This window comes from Mirounga leonina, unplaced genomic scaffold (assembly GCF_011800145.1).
Source record: "Mirounga leonina isolate KUSES-001 unplaced genomic scaffold, KU_Mleo_1.0 Mir_197, whole genome shotgun sequence".
NCBI lineage: Eukaryota > Metazoa > Chordata > Mammalia > Carnivora > Phocidae > Mirounga > Mirounga leonina.
In genome coordinates this window covers 14,417,652-14,436,709 of record NW_023270494.1, presented here as the reverse complement: position 1 = coordinate 14,436,709, position 19,058 = coordinate 14,417,652, and the positions used below count along the sequence as shown (strand labels likewise).

Sequence of the window (19,058 nt, the reverse complement as noted above, 5' to 3'; positions counted from 1 at the left end):
TTGTAAAAAATATATACACACCACATGTATATTTGGGGGCAGAGCCATCACAAAAACCAAAGAATTGTTGTCTCTGTTCCCTGAATTGTGGGGGTTTCTAAAAGTTCCTTGATAGAATTTTAAACTTTCTCTTGTCATTAAAAATTGGCAACAGTTACACTCAATATCTCATATTTGCTCAGTATTTTCAAACATACATGAGTTGTCAATACCAGTCCTTCAGGAGATTAGAAACAAACTAGGGTACAAACCCATATATTAACGCCAACACTGTGTGATGTGATGTCACTCAGAGAAGGGGAAGGGCTCTTGTCTAGGGGAGGACAAGTGGTCAGGGAAGGCCCCACGCTTGTGCTGCATCTTACAGGACAGGTGAGCAACACTGGATGAAACCACGGCCCACTGTTGTGGCAACTCCCAGGCCCTCGTCTCCCTTGCTCTGCTCTAGGTTTTCTTTCTTTCCATAGAATTATCATCACTTTTTCACAAATAGGTTTATGTATTTATCATGCTATTGTGGCTTGACTCTCGCTATCAAGTAGAGGTTTTCGTGAGGGCACGTCTTGTTGTGTTCATTAATGTGCCCCAAGCACCTCAAACAGTGCTTAGCATATAATATATACCCAATAAAATGGGTGAATAAATGAATGAATGGATGGAATCCACCACATTCGGGAGCTAGGGAAGCTGGGAGGCCCAAAGCAGCCTTCCCATCTTCGATCACGCAGGTAAGAGTGGATGTAAAACTGTATGGGGGGGGGGGGGGGCTCAGTCACTTTAACCTAAATGGTGTTCCTAATTTGGGAAGACATTTAGGAATAGGCCGGCCTAGATTTTCTAGTTTCATGCCTTATTTTATGGATGAGGAAACAGAAAGGAAATAACTCATTTGTCCAAAGTCTCCTAGCTGGCTAGCACCCAACCCCTCCCCTCCCAGCTCCCGTTCACTGAAAAAATACATGTGTATGGTAGGGGTCAAAATACACATGAAAACAGGAGAGTATGCCTATAAAACTATGTTTCAGAACGGCTACAATGACAAACTACACCTATCGGTCTACTTGAGGAGTACAGAACTGGGATTTGCTTTCAGCATGAAGTTTGGTCAGGAAACATGGCCCCTGTCCTGAAGTTCACCCAACTCTGTCAGGTCAGATGCCCGGCCCCATGCAGAAGCTGTCATCGAAGAGTGACCTCCCAATCCAGGGCGTTAGATTTGATCAAGCCCAGTCAACGTAAAACTTGGAAGCGAGTTCCCCTTGCTTCTAAACCACCCATTTGGATTCCTAGGGTAACAACCAAGGCTAGTCCAGTTGCTCGAGACAACGGGCTGGCCAGCTCCCGCGTGCGTTCTACTGTCAGGCCCTTCAACTGTGCACCTACTGCAAAATCCCCACGGGCTGATGAATAATCCGGATATCCAGCCCTCCCAGGAGAAGGGGAAGGCGTGTATCACAAACCATACCCTCCCACGATTGGCTTCCAACCCACATTCTCACCCTGATAAGATAGTTCCTTTTTGTTTATATGCTTCATTCTTGTACTTTATCGAACCTACTCCTTTCACACATTTCTTCCACACCCACTCCCCTTAGCTGCTTCACTCTGGCTCCAGCAGGCTCTTTTAACTCAGAGATGGGGGTGCCTGGGTGGCTCAGTCCGTGAAGCGTCTGCCTTCAGCTCAGGTCACAATCCTAGGGCCTTGGGATCGAGCCCCCACGGGGATCCCTGCTCAATGGGGAGTCTGCTTCTCCCTCTGCCCCTTCCCCAACTTGAGCACGCACATGCGTGCTCGCTCACTCATTCTCTCTAAAAAATAAAGTCTTTAAAAGAAAAACAACTCAGAGAGGGTACTGTAAAGGAACCTGGAAGCCAGAATTATTGATTCCTTAGGCCTCTTAACATATGGAGAAGGCAAAAATACCAAGTAAGCATGAAGTAGAACTTTAATTCTAAACATTTTATAATTCAATGATTAAGTGTATTTAATACAAAGCCAGTTTTGGGGTGCCTGGGTGGCTCAGATGATTGAGCGTCTGCCTTCGGCTCAGGTCATGATCTCCAGGTCCTGGGATCCAGCCCCGGCATCAGGCTCCCAACTCAGCAGGGAGTCGGCTTCTCCCTCTCCCCCTGCTCGTGCTGTCTCTTTCTCATGAATAAATCAAATCTTAAAAAAAAAAACCAAAGCCAGTGTATAAGCTAAAGCTGATTTCTTAAAAAGCAATTTTTAAAAAGATTTTATTTATTTGTCAGAGAGCTAGAGAGAGAGGGAGAGAGAAAGAGAGCACAAGCAGGGGGAGCGGCAGGCAGAGGGAGAAGCAGGCTCCCCGCCAAGCAAGGAGGCTGACGCGGGACTGGATCCCAGGACCCTGGGATCATGACCTGAGCTGAAGGCAGACGCTTGACCGACTGAGCCACCCAGGCGTCCCTAAAAAGCAATTTCAGTAGTCAGTACTTGCAGCCTGGAATTACTTGTTCATTAAAAGTTGGGCACTACAATCAAAAGGAATGAGATCTTGCCATTTGCAACGACGTGGATGGAACTGGAGGGTATTATGTTGAGTGAAATAAGTCAAACAGAGAAAGACATGTATCATATGATCTCACTGATATGAGGAATTCTTAATCGCAGGAAACAAACTGAGTGTTGTTGGAGTGGGGGGTGGGGTGGGAGGGATGGGGTGACTGGGTGATAGACACTGGGGAGGGTATGTGCTCTAGTAAGCGCTGTGAATTGTGCAAGACTGTTGAATCTCAGATCTGTACCTCTGAAATAAATAATGCAATATATGTTAAGAAAAAAAAAAGAAGAAGGTAGCAGGAGGGGAAGAATGAAGCGGGGGAAATCGGAGGGGTAGACGAACCATGAGAGATGATGGACTCTGAAAAACAAACAGGGTTCTAGAGGGGAGGGGGGTGGGAGGATGGGTTAGCCTGGTGGTGGGTATTGAGGAGGGCACATTCTGCATGGAGCACTGGGTGTTATGCACAAACAATGAATCATGGAACACTTCATCTAAAACTAATGATGTAATGTATGGGGAATAACATAAGAATAAAAAAAAAAAAAGTTGGGCACTACAATATATTAGAAAAAGCACAATGCGACCTAGTCCCTTACTAGTTCTGCCACTAACTAGCAGAATGTATCAACCTCAATTTCTCTACAGAATGAGCCAAACCTGTCTCCAGTCTGGTCTAGCGCTCTATGATGTGACAGGGCACAGGGAGATGCATTTGCTCTGTCCACGATTAAGGTACAAGAATTACCAGACAGCACATTAGAATCATCTGGGGCTTGGGGGAAAATAAAAATTTTTTTTAAAGGGTGCTGGGCTCCATTCCTAGAGATTCCAATTTCAGTCACCTTGGGTGGTGCCTGAACAGAGGGTTTAAGAGCTCCCCAGGTGACTCTAGGTGACTAATTCAGCCAGGTCTGAGAGGCACTGCCTCGTGTAACGCATTCCTAGTTGCAGCTGTGGCCCTCCAGGCAGGTGTTTCTCTCACTCCTAGAGGCCCCTCAGGAGTGACAGGCTGTTTACTTGAAGAGAAGAGAGATGTGGTTCAGTTTGGTCAACAAACTCCTATGACCCAACTGTAGATCAATGACAATACCTAGGGATTCTGACAGCACCGTTTGTTCAGAAAAACGTATGAAAAAATCTGGTTTCCCTGACAAACACTTCTGCAGCTTAGACAAACAATTATTCCCTCATCTGAAATGGGGGGTGGGGAAATAATCCACTGGAGAAAGCGCTGGTTTTGAATTATAAATTAGTCTACTAACTAGAGAAATCATGTTTAATACATAAGAGGACAACCCTAGACCAAGGTTTATTTTTTAACAATGAAACATCATGCTGAGTGAAAAATGAAACTGACTCGGAATAATCACAAACCATTTATCTTGCAGGGTTTGGCAATGGAAAGATTAATCTCATTACTGATGTGAGGAGCCCATCAAGAGGGTCCCACATACTACAGTTGATGCCCACCCAACCAAGTACCCTGGAAGCCCCTCTCACGCTGTAGAAACACTATTGATGAGATCCCATTAAAGGGTACAGCAACCTCTTCCTCTCCCCCACTCCCCCCTAAGAAATCCACAACCCACATGCCTGACGATAAAACAGCTCCTTGTTTTATTGGTCTTAAAGAGCTTCAAAAAGGAACATTCAATCATTACCTGCTGAGTGCTCACTGCAATGGGTATGGCCAATTCACCATGCTAAATGCCACAGAGGATGCAGATAAGCAAGACAGGGTCCCTTCCTTCTAGGGCAAACCAGCAAGAGAAGCAACAGCCCTCCCCCGCCCCCCACCAGGGCACCTTCTTGGTGGTCTCCTCTCTCCCTCATTACACTCTCCCGAGACCCACCGAAGCTAACCTTCGTCCTCCAATATGGTCCAAGGGCCAAGGCCACTCTCTCTCCTGTCACCACAGACCCACTTCCTGGTGCCGGAACCGCTTGGGAGGTAGGGGCCTCTGCATAGGTCAACACCCCAGGCCCAGCCTGATGATTAGAGGGTTCTAGCTTTTCAGGATTCTGTACCAAAGACTGACTGCACCATGGAAGAGCAACTCTGGTTAAAGGCTTTTAAGACCTGAACTTTCAGTTTTGCTATTTCAGAAACATTTCTGGGCAAGATCTTACTGAAAAACATGCACCTGCTTGGTTATTATTAGACGTAAGCAAAGAAATGAGCTTCAACTATGACCTGGTTTTAAGGGCCTCTGAATATCCACTCTATCCACCATCACTGTACTTGGCTCCAGAGTTGAAAATGGTCTTTCTCGCTGATGGAGAGTCTCAGGTGAAGGCAATGTTTCCACCTCAAAGCTGCATCTTTCTACTACTGGAACAAAGGCCATGACTTTCATGGGAGGAACAAGAGCGTTTTCTGAGCATGCTCCTGAAGCTTCCAAGGAAGTCTACTCTCTTCTCTGCCCAGTCCTCTAGAGCCAATCTCTCCTTGCAACATGGTCGGTCACCTGCTCAGGGTGTGACGGAGTAAACGGACAGTTCTAACAAACCCACCAGACATAAGCACTGTAGGAGCTGCTCTTCGAAGGGAAGCAGGAGGGTTAGATTCAAAGTTCAGTTCCGCCACTGAAGCACGATCTTGGACAGGTCACCAGCCGTCTCTGGTCTCAGCCTCCTCATCTGTCTGCTCTGGGGAGCACAGTGGAGCAGCTATTATTCAACTTGGGAGGGTAGGACATGGTATATGCCCCAAATATCACCCTCCAAGGTTCGAATGTGCTCCCACTGTTACTGATGGATGTGCACTGTCCTATTCCTTACTTGAGGTGGGGAAAATACGAGAGCCACTGGGCTAGATCAAGACTCCTTCTACCCTGACTCTAGTTATCTTGGGAGGCTATCCATTTTTTTGTATATGCTCCCACTGCTCACAATATTTCTGGAGGTTTTTGGAAATCCCCTTCAAAGAATATACTTTTGAATCCCCTAAGTGATAGAAAATGTTCAGTTGGTTTTTAAAAACAACCAAAAATCAAATACAAGTGTCCTCAATAAATTACGCAATCAAGCTGAGTAACAGTTTTGATCAAAATTTCAGTGCGAACCATGCAGAAGTTATATTCAAGCAAATACCAGAAGGAATTGGGAAAGGTTTTAAATTGTGTAAGTATCATTGGCTTAAGAGTAAATATTTGCTTTTTTAGGGTTCCTGAATTATTAAATGGGTTAAAAAAAATTCCTAAATGAAATAATGAAAAGTAAAAAAAAAAAAATTTTTTTTTTCAACTGATTTGTATGACATGAACTCTGACCCTTGAAGGGGTGATTATTTGGAAAGACACAACATTCTTTTGGATGAGTAAGTTTAGGTATGTTTGTGGAAAAGACAAAACACCACCAAAGGCATTACTCCATTGTCAAGTGGTACCTGAATCTTCCCAGGAAAAACACCTGTCCGGACAAGCTATAGGTTTTAAGACTATGGTCTTCACAAGGGACAGTCAATGCACCAACTCTTGACTTATTAACAGCCTTGAGGCAAAAACTTAAATGGCCTCATGACAAACTACAGAAACAATCTTGTCTGCAGAAGGTCGGCTACCCTCAAAACCAAACTTGCAGAATTATCCCAAGGTATTTCAGGGTGTTCATGGGAGCCACATCTGCTAGAAAGCTGATCTGAAACCACTGCAGACCAAAGGACTCTGCAAACAAGTCACTTAACAAATCAGAATAAAACATTTCTCAGCAGCTTTTAGGTATAGAAGGGGTCATCAAGAGACTGCTGCGGTTATTTACATCTTCAAAATATAAACAAAACAAGATCTAAACATTCCATTTTCACTTGACCTAAAATCCACACTGCTAAAAGAAAACAGGTTACTTTAAAATGGTTGCTACAAAACCAATTTAAAGGTTAGTTTTGTGCTTTTTTAAAACATCCAGTATTCCCCGGAGGCTGGGGAAGAGGGCAAGAGTAAATAAGATTAGAAAATTCTGGTTCTGAGAATTTATTCCAAGGAAATAATTAGGCAGTTAAGATATGCTTAGTAACAAGAGGTTTATCACATTGTTGTTGTTTTTAAAAAAGATTGTATTTATTTATTTGAGAGAGAGAGAATGAGCAGGGGAAGAAGCACAGTAGAGGGAGAAGCAGACTCCCTGCTGAGCTGGGAGCTGATGCGGGGCTTGATCCTAGGACCCTGAGATTATGACCTGAGCCAAAGGCAGACACTTAATCGACTGAGCCACCCAGGCACCCCATCACATTGTTTATAGTAATGAAAATTAAAAACAGCCTCAATATCTAAATGGCTGAATGGCCAAATTATGGTATATCCAAAAAACCAAAACCAAACCAAAAAATCACGGTATATCCATTCAGAGAAGTAGTATGCCACTGTGAGAATAATGTTGCAGAATTAAATTTATTGACACAGAAAGATTTAGGATATATTCCAGTTTGGGGAAGAAAAATACGCAAATATGTGCACAGAAAAAAATGTCTGGAAAGATATATATCAAGACATCAGATCAGCCATCAGGGAAATGCAAATCAAAACCATAATGAATTACCACTTCATACCCACTAGGCTGACTACAGTCAAAAAGACAGAGAATATCAAGTGTTGGTGAGGATGTGAAGTTAGAACCCTCCTACATTGCAAGTAGGAATGTCAAGTAGTGCAGGTGCTTTGGAAAATCATTTGCCAGTTCCTTAAAAGATTACTTACCACATGACCCAGAAATCTCACACCTAGGTATATACACAAGAAAAATGAAAATACATGGCCATTCAAAAATCTGTACACAAATGTTCATAGCAGCATTATTCATAATAGCCAAAAAGGGGAAACAACCCAAATGTCCACCAACTTATGAATGGATAAACAAAATTTGGTATATCCATATAATGGAATATTATTCAGCAATAAAAAAAGAACAAAACATCAATACAACATGAATGAACCTCAAAAACATTATGCTAAGTGAAAGAAGCCAGTTACAAAAGATCATATGCAGCATGATTCTATTTCTATGAAATGTCCAGTGCAAATCTATAGATACAGAAAGTAGATTTCTGGTTGCCAGGGGCTGGGAGGTAAGTGGGAAATGGGGAGTGACAGCTAATAGGTATGGAGTTTCTTTTGGGGATGATGAAAATATTACAAAATTGTGGTGATGTTTGCACAGTTCTGTGAATATACTAAAAACCACTGAATTATATACTTTAAATGGGTGAACTGTAGGATATGTGAATTATATGTCAATAAAGCTCTTAAAAATGTTAATAGAGATAATGTTTGGATAGTACAGGTTTATTGTTTTTAGACTTATCTAAGCTTTTTAACATTTCTATAAAAATATGATTATTTTGAGGGATTTTTGAAAATCTTCCCATGTTTTACAGAAAGCACCAAACACAGAGAAGATTTGAAGAAAGGGAAATACACCTTTCCTTATAATAGTAAGACGACTAGAAACAACCCATATGATCCCAGTAGGGTGGCCACTAGGCAAAGCATGGTTTATTACCATACTGATCCTGGTCAGTAAGACCCGTCTCCAACCTCAGGCTGGGCACAGAAGGCTCAAATGCTTTTGGCATGGATGATGGTTTACTAAGGTGCTAGTCAAAATGACAAATTCAATAACATATTCAGAAAATTTCCTAACAGTTACAGAAAACTTTTGTGAAACTAAACATAAATATAGAACGCATATTTTTATGCTGCTGTATTTGCTGTGTTTGTACATGAACAAAGATCATATGATAATCAGAAGTGATGTAGAGGGGTGCCTGGCTGGTTCAGTCGAGCATGTGACTCTTGATCTCAGGGTTGTGAGTTCAAGCCCCATATTGGGCGTAGAGCTTACATTAAAAAAAAAAAAAAGAAATTATGTAGAAACTAAAAATAAATTAAAAAAGAATGCAAGCAGGGAGATTATGATTACTTTTAAAAGTTCTACTTTTCCTAGCCCATATCTTGTCTGCAGCACTCACTTAAATATCACTAAGAATGTGTTGCTCTGAGGCAAGAAAGTCTGAAACCAAACAGGGGATATAGGTGAAGATAAAGATAGGAAAAAAAAAAATCCCCAACCCTTGGGAAATACAGCCAACCAGCATGTTTATTATTCACAAACTATGATTCATTGTCCCTATTTTTTAAGCCAGCATCACACTCTAATCATATTGCTAGGTTACAGGCCCCTAGTTATTTGTGCATAATAAAAACTGAATACATTACATTTTTCTCGCCTATATCATCTCTTTAGGGAGAACATTTGATCATTATAAAACGTAGACAATATTGAACCTAAAGATTACTTTGGATCCCCAAACCAGAGAGGTTTCCAATGAAAATGAAATCTTTACCCAAAGATTCCTCAACCTGAAAAATGGAGTCAAAATCTGATGCAGGCAAAGAACTCTCTCCCCCCAGGACCATGCAAGTGGCACTATTCTGTCCAGACAAGAAGAAACCTTTATGTAGCTCACTGGTTTTATGTTCAGGAATATGATCTATTGTTGAACACTCTCAAGAGGAACTCTCATACACATTTTCTCTTGTGCTCTAAGAAGCTCAACTACTGCGGAAAGCCCAACGGGCAGGCAGGTTAATGAAACTAAACACACACACGTGAACAACTACAGTCCAATTTCATGATCAGCAGCCCTGATATGAGCTTAATGAAACATTCTCCTCAGGGCCTCAGTATAAATACTCGATATCGCCTTGTAGGATCATTCGTGCGGGTGATAACTATCAGAGCAAATGATAAGCAAGGACATTTTTAGTTAAGACTCATGTCTCAGATGGTATCCTCAGTGTATTTTCGTACACACATGGCCCTCAGTTCTCAGTGACATTGTTTATTCTCCTCTAAAACCAAAACACTGGCTGAATAAAAGAAATCGTATATATTATAGTTGAAGAAAGCATTTTGCTCACATGCTACAAATCTGTTTCATACTTGACAGAAATGGTGCATAAACACCATTAAATGAGGACTACAGGACAGCGATGATGTAACACAAACCAACACTGGGGACAAGATCCAGGCCCAGGAAGGAGGGAAAACACTCACTAAATAAGCACAATTTGGATTAACAAGAGACAGCCTGCAGTAGGTAACACCGATGTTACTGCATTTTGGATATGATAGCCTCGAGTCTCAGCCTAGGATGAGTCAATGTCTGGCTCAGTCAGACACACACTCTTGAAAGAAACTCACAGTATTGCTTCCAACGCACTAGTTATTTCATCAATCAAAAAGAAACAGCACTGGGGCACCTGGCTGGCTCAGTCGGTACAGCACATGACTCTTGATCTCAGGGTCATGAGTTCGAGCTCCACACTGGATGTAGAGATTACTTAAAATAAAATTAAAACTTAAAAAAAGAGCATTGAAAAATATTCTTTGCAGAGGCATATAATAACATTAAAAAAATAATAATGACACTAAAAACATGGGGGGGGGTTACATTTATTACCTATGATATGCAAGGTGCCTTCACACGTGCTAGTTTTCCCCACTTCACGTATCAGGAAACAGACTCTCTAAAAAATAAAATAATTTGTCTGAGGGCACAGCTAACTAGTGTCCAGTCTGAACTCAGGTTTGTCCAATTTTACACCCACCAATATGTTTTGCGGGACATCACTGTTGCCTAGTTTAACTGCAAACTATGCAATGGGTTCCATTTAGAATTTAAAATAATAATTCTGTTTGGGGATCAAAATTTTTACTGGTAGATAAGTCTGGGAGTGAAATTCTGACATTGTACTTACAAAGCAGTTACACTAAAATGTAACTTTTTGATAAGGGTCTGGAATATTTTACCATGAACTTTGAGAAGTTTGGATTTCTAAATACAATTTGGAAATATTTACACAAACTGAAACTATAGTCCCAACTAAAGCTAAATAGTTATTTTTGGCTCTAAGTTACTCAATAACTAAAATACTAGAATCCTGTGAAATAACAGCCCATGGAAAGATGTGGCAAAGAAAACCATATATATCTAGGCCCTGATATGAAACGATCGATTTCCATATCATTTGTTTGGTCATTCTATTTAATACTCTTATTTATGAATAGATGCCGAGCAAGAGTTAACCAAGGTGAAGTGTTCAAGTTCAAAGTGTGACCCTAGTTGTGAAAGTGGATTATCTTTTTTAATTAGAAGAAAAACCTGGAGCACCTGGGTGGCTCAGTCTGTTAAGCATCTGCCTTGGGCTCGGGGTCCTGGGATCAAACCCCATGGGGCTCCCTGGTCAGTCCGGAGTGGGCTTCTCCCTCTCCCCCCTCCCCCTTCCCCCCTTCCCCTTCCCCCCCTTGTGTTCTCTCTAAAATAAATAAAATCTTAAAAAAAAAAAAAAAGAAAACTTACATGAGTTCTATCGCGAAGTGTGTACAAATTTTCCCCTTAAAAAACCCCCAAATTTGAAAAAGGTGATCTTATATTTTACTTCATCTATTTCCAAATTCTTGTTACTCCAAGAGCACAGACTATTATTTACCAAGTGCATAACCTCCGAAGACTTCACCCTGTGGTACTCAGGTACACACATGTCAATTCTCCACCTGGACACCTGGTACATGATATACCATATTAAAAGGTACATAGTGGAAGTCATTAAACAAGAACCTGAACCAATGTACCATACCCACATCCTGAACAAGGAGTTTTTTAAAAAACCACTAATTTAGGTTTTTTTCAGCTAGAAGGAAAAAAGCCAAGTCTGTCCACAAAATGTCCTCCCCAGCCACGGGGCCCAAATCCACAGCCTGAGTAAAGGCCTTAAATAGTTAAATAAAGGTAATCCAGGCGCTTCTCTCCAGGAAAAGATGAAAAGACGTTTCATAGCGCTCTACAGGGCTCTCACGTGAGGAGACAAGTCTTTCATTTAAAGTTCTGAAGCGGCTTCACCGCTGTCCCACATGGGATCTTTAAAAAGAGTGTAAATCCCATAGCTTAACTTGCTTCACGAAGTCTTGGTGCACAAAAGGAAGCCTCCTGCCTCTGAATACTCAGAAACCTGCAAGGCAGGTAAGCCGAATCACACTCGCAGGTAAAAATGCCTGCCCTCAGCCCGTGGCATTCGTTTCCCAAAGTTCTCGCATTTTTAAAAGTTCAGACAAGGATTATAAACGCAAGACATTCCCGCCGCTCGATTATAGGGCCCCTTCCATCCTTGCCCGCGGCCACCGCCAGGCAGAGCGGGCGCCCACCTGTGGGAAGGGTCCGGCAGGTGGGGCGGCCTCCCAAGCGCCCCGGGCCTTCGAGAGGCCCCAAGGTGCCGCCGGGACGCCGCCAAGTTGTGCGGGAGCGCACGGGGCCCCGGGAGACGCTGCGGTGACAGCCGCGCCGGCCGGCGAGGCCCCTCGGGTGGCGTGCGCCTCGGCCGGGTAGGCGGCGGCCGCCGCTCAGGCCGGCCCGGAGGTGCTCGCTCCCCGCCCGGCGCCGTCTCCTACGCCCTGCCCGAGCCTCCGGGGGGCGCGCGGGGCCTCGGGCCGCCGCCGCCGCCGCGCTCCCGGCTCGGACCCCAGCCCGCCCCGCGCTGTCCCTCACCCCACGCTCCCCCGGTCACTCACCCCGGGGCCAGGCAGCAGCAGCAGCGCCAGCAGCAGCCGGGCCGGCATGGCGAGGACTCGGGCCTGGCTCCCGGCCCGGCCGGCCGGCTCCGGGGGGGCGGTGCGGGCGAGCGGGCGGGCTGAGGACGGGGCGGGGGCGCCGCGACGACAGCGCCGCGGCGGCCGGACTTCAGCGGACGCAGAGCTGACTAGGCGGTGGCGGCACCCCCATGCCCAGCCCTATAAGCGCCGGGTGTCGGCGCTTCTTCCGGTCGGGGCGGGGCCGGGGGCGGGCCGACCTAGGGGCGGCCCCGAAACTGGGCGGGGGCAGGGCCCGGAGGCGGGGCCTGGGGCGGGGCTGTACTGGAGGGGCGGGGCCGGGGCGGGGCCGGGGCGGGGCTGGCCTCCCGCTGGCCGGGCGTCAGGCGGCCGCGGTTCCTGCGGGAAAAGGACCAGGCCTGGGTGTCCGGCGTGTAGGGGCGCTGAGCGATTGAGGCAGGGAGCTTTGCCGAAGCCTGAGGGAGGCCGGCAATCCCACCCCGCGGGTGCACCCCTTCCCCAGGCGGTCCCGCCAACCCCGCGGAGAGACCCGCTGCGTTAAGACTCGAAGACTCGATCAGGGGAAAGGCCAGGAGACGGGCGGTGCCGGTTGTCCAGAGGCCCCGCTTCGTCTTTCCGTCGTGGTGGAATCATGGGCAACCTCCGGAGCCAGGGTCAGCAGCTGGCAGGGATTCCAGCAAACACAACACTTCTGCCATGCGCGCAAGTCCACAGCTCTAGGGTCCTCCGGCTGTGTCTCAGCTAGCCCCAAGGCCCCTTTCTTCCCTTTGCCCTCAGGAATTCCCCTCAAATCTCGTCCAACAGCCATCTCTTCCCTTTGGAATAAACTACAGCCAAGTCATTCTCCAAAAATTATAAGCAAAGAAGGAAACCATTTCAGCAGCTTGCGTTGTGTGTTTATGAGGCATTTAGTAGATGTGACTTCGTGGAGCTAGAGATGACGTGTGTCACAACTCATTGGAGTGAGTGGGTGTGTTGAGGACTCATACAAGACCTATTTGAGGATTATGGACTATTAACCTGAATTTAAAATCTGGCACCTATATGGTCACTGGGTCCCATGCTGCTCTCCACTTGGATGGAAGTGGAGAGAGAAGACATACTGTTTGTAACAGGATAAACTAAGATTCAAAGCATAACATTTACATATCCTTGGAGAAAAAGAAAAAGGGGATAGCAACTTCTCCAATTTTTCCTGACTTGCTCACATGACAGCCTAAGATTTTTCAGGGATTGGGGAAAAAGGAGTAGGCGATGCTAGAGAAAACAGCAAAGAAGTAGCAGGGGACTGACCAAATGTCTAATCTGTGCGCACTGTGGATCAACCCTATTTGAGTATAAGACAGATAGATGCTCATTGGTAGCCCAAATCCCATAAACAGAGTTCCCTATTCCCAGCCACCAATGCCTGGATCGAAGTCAAGGGACCAATCTCTACCACTGCTGGAGAATCTAACACCAATTTTTAAGAGTGGGATGAATCTTGGCAACTGTGAAAGTGGTAGACACATTTTGAAAAGTGTTATCTGCATAGTTTCAATGTAGAGAGGTTTGGGATTGACAGAGAGATGTGTGGAAGCAGAGGCTCCATCACTCCTAGGCTGCGTAGCCAAGTGTCCACGGAGGAGCCTACAACACAGAAACTGGGAGGAGCTTTTTAATGATTACCTGTCCAGCTTGCAAGCTGACGACAGGATCTGCAAGACCACGTTTGAGTTAAAAGAGGAGCTTGACTAGAAAATGCTGCTCTCACATCCCTTCACTGGTGCTTTTTCTCAAACAGAGTAAGTCTAGGAGGGGAACTTTCTGTGCTGGAACTCTGGCAGCCCTTTGACAATTCAAAATGTCACTGTGACCTTGTAAGCACAGTAGATGAAACACAAAGGGGAATCTGACTCATCTGACTCATAAATCAGCTTTAAAGATCTAACGAAGAAAAAAAAAAAAAAACCTGTCCCAAGGAGTAGGTATATTTTGCATCTTGTACTCAGTTGGACCAAATCCCCAGGCTTTAACTGCACTATTAGAGGTTCTCAGAATTTCTTATGCACCAATTAGATTGTTCTTACACTTAATCAGTTCCCATGTTTTATGCACTTCTCCACTTGATTGGCAACTCCTATGGTAAGCCCTGGTTTTATTTATGGTAACATTGTCCATAAGGTTGATCCAAAGTTAAGTACTATTTTAAAAGCTTTTTGCTTAATGATAAAGCTAAAGCTGGCATCACTGATAAATAAAAACAGAAACAGAAATACTTTTGTAGGGTGCCTTTGAAGTGGACCTGCCCCTATAAAAGACCTGAAAATGGGCAGTAAGTGACCTTTCTGGAAGTTGCATTAAGTAGCATGCACTAAACAAGGCAAAGGTCATGGTCTCGGTGTGAAGATAAGCCCTCTTTTTTCACCAAGGCAAGAAAAATATGTGTATCGGATTTGACAAGGACTGCAGCAGGACCAGAATATGTCTGAGGAGCTGGGGGTTGGGAGAAAGTGAGTTCACAAAATCTTATTTTCACTTCTCTCTAAACCAGTGGTTCCCAAACTTGGAGAATGTTTAAAAAACAGATTTCCAACACCTTTTCGTGCCCTCGTCCCCCACTGATTCAGCATCTCCAGGGGTGGACCCCAGAGCCTGTATGTTTTCCAGTTTTCACAGGTGACTGAGGGCAGCCAAGATCTTGGGCCCCAGCTGTCTCACAATGTCCGGTGTTAATTCCTGTGGCCGCTAATCCCTTTTGTTTATTTTAGCAAATGTCGCCCTCTGGTGGGATAAATTATGACTCAGTCTTTAAAGAGTTGGTGCCTCTTCATTTCTGTTTAAAACCCTTCAAAATTTCATTTAAAAAATGATCATGAGGTTGGTTTGCAGATAGCTATTTAGTGAGAGGGTAGCTGCCTTTGAAGGAGTCTTTCAATTTAAAATCAGTTTGATTAACATATAGTGTATTATTAGTGTCAGAGGTAGAATTCAGTGATTCATCAGTTGCATATAGCACCCAATGCTCATTACATCAGGTGCCCTCCTTAATGCCCATCACCTGGTTACCCCATCCCCCCACCCACCTCCCCTCCAGCAAGAGTCCCTTATGGTTCGTCTCCCTCTCTGATTTCATCTTATTTTTCCCTCCCTTCCCCTATGTTCATCTGTTTTGGTTCTTAAATTCCACATATGAGTGAGATCATATGGATATTTATCTTTCTCTTGAAGGAATCTTGAAAGGAAAAGAAGCTGATAAAACCCAAAAGAGAGGCCATGCTGACAGTTCCAGGAACGTCTCAAAGGAACAGTATCTTTATCAGAATAAGGTGACTGACTTTTTTTGTGTTGCTGCTGCAGCTTCCAAACAGACTTGACCTTCCAGCACATGTAGGGTAGTTACGGGATAAGCAAAACAATGAGGCAAGAGTCTCCGGTAGCAAGTGAAATCTTTATCTCCTTCATGTCCTACCGTTTGAAGGGAAATTTAAGAAAAGCCACAGTCACTGTGAGCAGTGTGTTTAGACAAACAGAACTTCGGCTCGTCCTGTTCCAGGATGACCGGATTTGAAAAGACTGTGATGCTCTGAAGAACCCTTTCCCACAGAATCCAACCCAATGCACACTTTCTTGTGCCGCAAAGGGGAGTGTTCCTCATGATCGCAGTTAAGGGTTATTGGCTGTTTGCTATTGTTTGAGAATGTGCAAGTACACGCTTTATGGGATCACCTCACGTTACCTGCACAGCAGTTCCAGAGGTAGGTGTTGTTTGCCCCGTTTTACAAATGACACATTGAAATGTTAAGAGGTTTACAGTCTGGCAGAGGTAACACAGAGGGAGCAAGAGGCATGACCTGGATTAGGACCCAGCTACGTACATGACGTCAGAGTTCATCTGGTCAACCCCAGGGGCTATGACACTCTCCCCCATTAGCTGCTCGTTATTCTTGCTTCTCCCACAGCATGATGACAAGGTACCATTATGTGACCTGTAAACATAGTTAGGTGTCCAGCTTGGCATTTCCCTGAAGTACTGAGAGCAACCAGAAATTCATACAAATGTGTGGTGATGAGGGGCATTGCCTCAAACAACATGTAAGCCTCCTGGTCTCATCTGGGGGTTGTGCAAAAGAATGTGAGTGATAGAGCAGCCGTGTGGGAGAGAAGAGTGAGCTTCCTCCTGGGAGTTCTGCCCTGTGAGATAATTCAGTCTAATCCTGACTGATTATTTGTTCACTTGCCTGTGAGCTGCCATATTTCACACCCAGTCATACCAAGTCTGTATGCCACCATGGGGAAGCGTCCACACTGTCACCGTTTATCAGATATGAATATTCTCCAAGAGCCAACGCAGCACCAGTATGAAAATAGCGGTCCTCTCAAAATGCCTCCACTTCCTCCCTGGCCAGTCCCTCTTACTCCCCTGGGGTCTGGCTTATTTCCACAGAACTCTCTGGAAACTTCCTTCAGGCAGCTCATAAACATTCTTCCTCTTGTGAAATCCCAGGGGCCATGCTTCTTCTAGTTTTTCCTGGGCCTCTTTTCAGATGTGTTAATAGTTCTTCTTTCTGAACTTTCTCTCTCTGGGTATTGCCATTTTCTGGCTCTTTTTCCTCCTTCCGGACTGTGCTTCTCACAGCTTAATAGTAGACCTTACCGACTCTCTCTCCTTTCTCCTTAGAACTCATTCACAGACAGAACCGGATTTCAGAGCAGGGGGCAGACTTAGTTATAATCTAGTCAGCTTCCTTGTGCAGATGACTTCATCTCTGACTTCTCCACGGATGATGACTACTCATTCATTCATTCATTCTTTTAACAAATATTGCTGAGGGCTTCTGAGTACAAAGGATGGGTGCCACAAGGGAATATGACAGAGTCTGCAGGTTGGCGAAAGTGTCAGGACATGCACTGAAATAAGCACCATGCAAGGCTGACTGTGAGAAGTTCGAGAAAGCAGGAGTAAACTCATAAACATAACTGTGGTGTTCAAGAGAGAGATGGATCAGGAGGAAGGAAGGGAGTGGGATGGATAGAGCAGGAGCGGGGGGCGGAGTGCTTCATGGAAGAAGTGGTTTCTGCACTGGGTCCTTTCAGATTTGGCCGGGGAAGAGGAGGGGCATGAGGAAGGGATGACCCTGTGTGGCTTCATGGAAGCCCAAGCTGACTCCTCGGTGAGCCCACGCTTGGTTTCCACACCGGGGAGCAGTGGGAGATGAGGTGGGGAAGCAGCCAGGATGGGTCGGTGGGGAGTAAATAAATAAAAATTAAAAATTAAATAAGTAAATAAAAATTAAAAATAAAAAGATAGAGCTGTTTTTCCTCCTTTGAATCTAGACTGGCTCCATGATTGGTCTTGACCAGAAGTGACATTCAGGGACTTACCAGCCCAAGTTTAAGAGGATTGGCAGCTTCCATTTCCTTCCTCTTAGAATTCTCACTTTGGGGATACTCCTTCTTGGAACCTGGTTGCTATGTTGGGAGAGGCCCAAGCCACACACAGGCCACCTGGAGGAGAATGGGGTTGCTGTAATTAACAGCTCCCACTGAGCCCCCAGTGGCCAGCCAGCCCCAGCTGTCAGCCATCTGGGTGAGCCACCTTGGATGTTCCAGCCCAGTCAAGCCCCTAGGTGTCCTCAGTGGACACCACATGGAGTGGAAGAACCTCTCAGCTGAGCCTAGTTTACTCACACACTTGTAAGAGATAATAAAACAGCTGACTCCATAAAACTTATGGAGTAGTTTGGGTATGCAGTATTAGATAAGCAAAACAGCCACCCATCTGGCCACCTTCACTTGACCCTACTCCAACTAGAGTCATGAAAAGAAACTCATTTCCTTTCTAGTGGCCAAGCCAGGAGGTAGGAGGCCCAGGAACTGCCTCCATCCAGTATAAAGCCAATAGAAAAGAAAGAAGTTGACAAGAAATGCACAGATGCAGTCAAGGTGCCCTGGCCAAGCTTATGTTCTGATTTGAGTTGGCTTGAGATTGGCCTGCCCAGCCCTGCCCCCTCTATTGAACCAGACCTTCCCCCATTTACCTCAGCTAGTTCAAGTTGAGTTCATCACTGAAAACCAATCAACCCTGATCAAAATGCTGGCTCAGCTCAGCATTTCTAGGAGGACTAAATCAACAATGTGTATGACCACACCTGGCCTAGGGCCAACCTTCAGTAAAGCAGAGTTTTCTTTCTCCTTTTCTCTTCCCCACCTACACCTGCACTCTGAAGACGACTCTGGTTGAAGGAGGTTGAAAGAGGGACACGAAGTGCATAAAATGTAGGGGTTTTCTTTTTACCCTCAGCTACACTGTGGGCTACTTGAAGATAGGGACTCTTTGCTTCACATTCATATTTCCCATGCCCAGAACAGGATCAAGCATGGAAGGGAGACTTTTAAAGTGTTTCTTGAAAAAGGAAGTGAATGAGAGGTCACATCTTCCTCTGAGACCAGAGAGAGGGGTCTCAAGGGCTGTGTTATGTTGAGGTAGAGAAGAGGAAAGTTGAGGGAAATCACAATGGGATGATTTGGGTCCCTTTCAGCTTCCACATATCCCCTCCCCCCACACATACGCACCCATGGCAGCCATCGGAGCAAGTCACCAATGCTGGCTGGCTGATTGTTCTAGACAGTGTTCTCTGTCTTCTCCATCTTTTATCCCCACATACTGGTGTCCCTCTCGCTTCCCAGGAGCCCTGTTCCACACTCACCTCAGACCCCTCCAGACTCAGTGCCCTTCTTGACTCTCTTCCCAGGGCCTTGGGTCTTAGCTCTTCTGTATAACTTCTGGGTCCGTCTACTGTTCTGAGTTAGGACTCCCCACCACCCCTCCTGCTCCTGGTCCCTTGGTTCACTGGGTAGTTCATGGGGTGGGAGGTTTGTAAGCCTCCCTCAGAAGTGAGGTGTGGAGGTATGTATGTTGGTTGAGCTCAACCTTCTCAGATAACAAGG

The 19,058-nt window shown here is 45.2% G+C and overlaps 1 protein-coding gene across 3 annotated transcripts in view; it reads right to left on the bottom strand.

Moving 5' to 3' along the window:
• ERN1 (endoplasmic reticulum to nucleus signaling 1) overlaps positions 1–12,273 on the bottom strand; it is an 82,231-nt gene extending 69,958 nt beyond the window's left edge. For all 3 annotated transcript variants that reach the window (XM_035026280.1, XM_035026279.1, XM_035026281.1), the window contains exon 1: positions 12,090–12,273. In XM_035026280.1, coding sequence (XP_034882171.1) covers positions 12,090–12,137 — 48 coding nt within the window. In that variant the 5' untranslated portion in view covers positions 12,138–12,273. The remainder of the gene's footprint in view (positions 1–12,089) is intronic.
• Positions 12,274–19,058: the final 6,785 nt, after the last annotated feature.